The following is a 5,000-nucleotide window of genomic DNA, read 5'->3' as shown; positions in this document are numbered from 1 at the left end:
TTCTTATGCCTTGTCCTCACTCTTCTTGATGGGCACGTCACGTTGGGAAGGTGGGGGAGGCTCCAGCTTCTGTGGGAAGGGTAAGAAGTCACTATAGTAATCTCTTTGTGAGTTTTTTGTCAATGATATATTTATTCAATGATCAATCTATAGTTGTTTGGGATAGACAATTTGCTGTGATTAGTAAAGCCGATTTTGATCAAAGACGTGAAAAGTTCGACTGTCTGTGTGTTTGACTTCAAGTTTACTTTATACCATATCTTTACACAACTCTATTGCAAACAAATTATAAAACACTTCATACCAGTTACAAAAATTCCCTTCATAAACATGCCATCACCCCCTTATTACACCTAACATTCCCGAAATATCAACAAAGCTTCCGAACCCCCATCTGAAGACTAAACTCCACAGAAAAAAAAAAAAAAAAAAAAAAAAAAAAAAAGGGGGGAAAAAAAGTGAAAAAAAGAGAACGACATAGTCACGTGATTTCACTCCTCCCTTCCAGTCCTCAGGAACTCAGTCACGAACCTTCTTCGGCGCCTCGATCGTCAGCACGCCATCAGGAGAGAGAGTCGAGCCTACCATGTCCATCATGACGTCTTCGGGAAGGCGATATTTCCTGCAGGAAGGTGAGTCGCATTAAGGAGGGGAGTCGAAGGGGAGAACGAGGATGAATTCAGACAGAGGTAAGGGGAGGAAGGCGAGTCGCATTAAGGAGGGGAGTCGAAGGGGAGAACGAGGATGAATTCAGACAGAGGTAAGGGGAGGAAGGTGAGTCGCATTAAGGAGGGGAGTCGAAGGAGAGAACGAGGATGAATTCAGACAGAGGTAAGGGGAGGAAGGCGAGTCGCATTAAGGAGGGGAGTCGAAGGGGAGAACGAGGATGAATTCAGACAGAGGTAAGGGGAGGAAGGCGAGTCGCATTAAGGAGGGGAGTCGAAGGGGAGAACGAGGATGAATTCAGACAGAGGTAAGGGGAGGAAGGCGAGTCGCATTAAGGAGGGGAGTCGAAGGGGAGAACGAGGATGAATTCAGACAGAGGTAAGGGGAGGAAGGCGAGTCGCAATAAGGGGGGAGGTCGAAGGGGAGAACGAGGATGAATTCAGACAGAGGTAAGGGGAGGAAGGCGAGTCGCATTAAGGAGGGGAGTCGAACGGGGGAACGAGGATGAATTCAGACAGAGGTAAGGGGAGGAAGGCGAGTCGCATTAAGGAGGGGAGTCGAAGGGGAGAACGAGGATGAATTCAGACAGAGGTAAGGGGAGGAAGGCGAGTCGCATTAAGGAGGGGAGTCGAAGGGGAGAACGAGGATGAATTCAGACAGAGGTAAGGGGAGGAAGGCGAGTCGCATTAAGGAGGGGAGTCGAAGGGGAGAACGAGGATGAATTCAGACAGAGGTAAGGGGAGGAAGGCGAGTCGCATTAAGGAGGGGAGTCGAAGGGGAGAACGAGGATGAATTCAGACAGAGGTAAGGGGAGGAAGGCGAGTCGCATTAAGGAGGGGAGTCGAAGGGGAGAACGAGGATGAATTCAGACAGAGGTAAGGGGAGGAAGGTGAGTCGCATTAAGGAGGGGAGTCGAAGGGGAGAACGAGGATGAATTCAGACAGAGGTAAGGGGAGGAAGGTGAGTCGCATTAAGGAGGGGAGTCGAAGGGGGAAAAGGAGCCTCAGGACAGAGGTAAGGGGAATCAAGGTCTCTTCGTGTTTGTGAAGTATGTGGGCTTTGGGCTGTGTACTTTGGTTATATAACATGCAGAATACTGATAGGTAAGGAAATTATAATCTTTCTTCTTAAAGATACTTTTAGTCTGACTTTTTGTTCTTAAAGATACTTTTAGTCTGACTTTTTGTTCTTAAAGATACTTTTAGTCTGACTTTTTGTTCTTAAAGATACTTTTAGTCTGACTTTTTTTTCTTAAAGATACTTTTAGTCTGACTTTTCTTTTGGAAATAATGATAAATAAAATAGTTGATATATCATAGTTAGCCTATGGTCGGAAAAACAAAGATTTGTCAATACAATATAATAAAGTTCGATATAATGTAATGAAGATCACTCTAATATAATAAAAATGCGTTCTGATACAGTGTAAAATTAGGGTCACAGGTGATATGATAAGCAATAACAATAAAGTAATAGCTATAAAGATGATAATACTTATGATAACAACATTAGCAGCGATATGGCACAACAGAGAACAGTAATGCTACTATAACTCTAGTTTTACTACTACTACATCTATTATTAATAAAAGATACGCATATTGCAAAGAAACAAAATTACAAAGAAAAGAAAAAACAACAACAACAAAGAAATGCTGAAAAAAGAAGAAAGATAAAAAGACGAAGAAAAGGGATAATGGTGATGATAATGATAATGATATTGATGATAATAGTGATAATATCGATGATGATGATATTAATGATAATGATAATAATGATAATGATAATGATGATAATGTTAATAATGATGATAATGATAATAATAATGATAATGATGATTATAATAATAAAGATGATAATGATAATAATGATACTGATAATTATAAAAAGATATAATAATAGTGATGATAAATGTAATGATAACAATTATAATAATGATAATGACAAAGATAATCATAATAATAACATTGATGAGGATGAAGATGATGATAATGATAATAATGATAATGATAATAATGATACTGATAATTATAAAAAAGATATAATAATAGTGATGATAATAGTAATGATAACAATTATAATAATGATAATGACAAAGATAAACATAATAATAACATTGATGAGGATGAAGATGATGATGATAATGATAATAATGATAATGATAATAATGATAATGATAATAATAATGATAATAATGATAATGATAATGCTGATGATTTGGGTGATGATAATGATAATGATAACAATAGTAATGACAATCATCATAATAACAACAATAAAAAAAAATCACAATGATGATAATAACAACAACAACAAACATCATAGTACCAACAACAATAAGGACAACAATAATAAAACAATATAAATAATAACAATAACAATCAACATCACAATAAGAACAGAAAGAACAGAAAACACAAACCAGAGCCACCGTTCGTTACCTAAGAAAATGCCTCGTAATGGAGCCGTGTTCATCTTCCCTCTCCTCGTGCTTTCCCTCGACCTCCACCACGCCCTCGACCACCCTCACTTTCAGCTCATCGGGCGTGAACTGTTGCACGTCCAAGCACATCTGGGGGTGGGGGTGGGGGGGAGGGGGGGAGATGACGTCATGAGTGTGGTGGTGACGTCATGGTCGGTGTGTTGTTTTTGTGGATTTTTTTTTTTTTTGGGGGGGGTGGACTATGTATGTATATATATGTATATATATATGTATATATATATATATATATATATATATATATATAAATATTTATATAATTATATATATATAATCATATATATAATAATATATATATGTATATATATGCATATATATGTATATATATATATATATGTATATATGTATATATATATATATATATATACATATATGTATATATATATACATATATGTATATATATGTATATACATATATGTATATATATATATATATATATATATATATATATATATATATATATATATATATATATATATACATATATACATATATATATAAATAAATATAGATATATATATTAATATATATATATATATATATATATATATATATAGATATATATATATATATATATATACATATATACATATATGTATATATACATATATATGTGTGTATATATATATATATATTATATATATTATATATATATATATATATATATATATATATATATATATTTGTGGAACATTTTTTTTTTTTTTGGGTGGACTACTTTTCAATATTTTTCAGTGGTATTTTTTGAAAGGATTGAAAAAAAGAAAATTGTTGATGGGTTTTCACTTCTAGGTATTCGTACTATGTATTCATATGGCTGATAGGTAGTTAAGTAAATGTTTGCTATTTATGGATGAGGGTTTTCATTCATTATTTTTCCCACGTGTTTATGAATGTTTGATTTTAAATAGTTATCAAAAGCAGAATTTTATTCCGTAATTTTTTTTTATAACTAGACCGTAGTGATTTGAAACTCATGAAACAGTAACTGGAACAATTCATGATAACCATCTTTCGTTCTTCATTCTCCTCATTCTCCCACGTTCTCACTTTATTCTTCCTTCTTCTCTACCTCTTCCTCCTCCTCCTCCTCCTCCTCTACCTACCCTTTTTCCATCACACTCTCCTCCTCCTTCTCCTCCTCCACACTCTCCTCCTTCTCATCATCATCATCATCTACCTCCCTCTCCTCATACACCAATTCCACCTCCTTCTCCACCCTACCTACCCCTCTCCACCAACTCCACCTCCTTCTCTAACTTACCCCCTCCACCCCTTCCTCCCCACTCCAACACCCACGCCTCCCTCCCCTCTCCTTTCCCCTCTCCTCCACCCACCCCAATCCCGCCCCCCGTCCTCACGTCCTCCCAAAGCATCCATTCCTTCACCCCATCAACACAACCCAATTCCCCTCACGCCCTCACACCCTCACGCCCTCACGCCCTCACACCCTCACGCCCTCACACCCTCACGCCCTCACGCCCTCACGCCCTCACGCCCTCACACCCTCACGCCCTCACGCCCTCACGCCCTCACGCCCTCACACCCTCACGCCCTCACGCCCTCACCATGAACTTATCCTTATCCTGAGAGAGCTGCGAGACGCCCGACCTCTCCTTCGGTGGTCTCCTGGAGCGCATGTACAGGGACGAGCTCGGGACAGAGACGTCGTCGGGGGGCATCGAGGCGCCGAAGTGCTGCGAGGGGGAGAGGTACACAGGCTTGCTTATTCTGAAGTGGGGTTTTGTGGGAAAGAAATGGGGGGGGGGGTGGCAGAGGGAGAGAGAGGCAGAGGGAGAGGGAGGAAGAAGGGGGTGAGAGTGTGTGTGAGAGA

The 5,000-nt window shown here is 38.6% G+C and overlaps 1 protein-coding gene across 6 annotated transcripts in view; it reads right to left on the bottom strand.

Annotated features, from left to right (window-relative positions):
* Positions 1-5,000, bottom strand: part of LOC122257980 (alpha-crystallin B chain) — a 9,116-nt gene that overhangs the window by 926 nt on the left and 3,190 nt on the right. For 4 of the 6 annotated variants that reach the window (XM_043023613.2, XM_043023615.2, XM_086551932.1 and 1 more), the window contains 4 exons: positions 4,735-4,863; positions 3,107-3,237; positions 532-622; positions 1-69 (listed from right to left, as the gene is read on the bottom strand). The exon at positions 1-69 is cut by the window's left edge and continues 926 nt beyond it. In XM_043023613.2, the coding sequence (XP_042879547.1) occupies positions 4-69; positions 532-622; positions 3,107-3,237; positions 4,735-4,863 (417 nt within the window). In that variant the 3' untranslated portion in view covers positions 1-3. Of the gene's footprint in view, positions 70-485; positions 623-3,106; positions 3,238-4,734; positions 4,864-5,000 lie in introns of all 6 variants that reach the window. The other 2 variants (XM_043023616.2, XM_086551933.1) reach the window with 1 other exon arrangement.

The sequence above is a fragment of the Penaeus japonicus genome, unplaced genomic scaffold (assembly GCF_977035675.1).
Source record: "Penaeus japonicus unplaced genomic scaffold, GWHDUDI00000001_assembly GWHDUDI00000026, whole genome shotgun sequence".
NCBI lineage: Eukaryota > Metazoa > Arthropoda > Malacostraca > Decapoda > Penaeidae > Penaeus > Penaeus japonicus.
The sequence above is the reverse complement of the archived record's forward strand: the minus strand, read 5'-3'. Positions and strand labels throughout refer to the sequence as shown.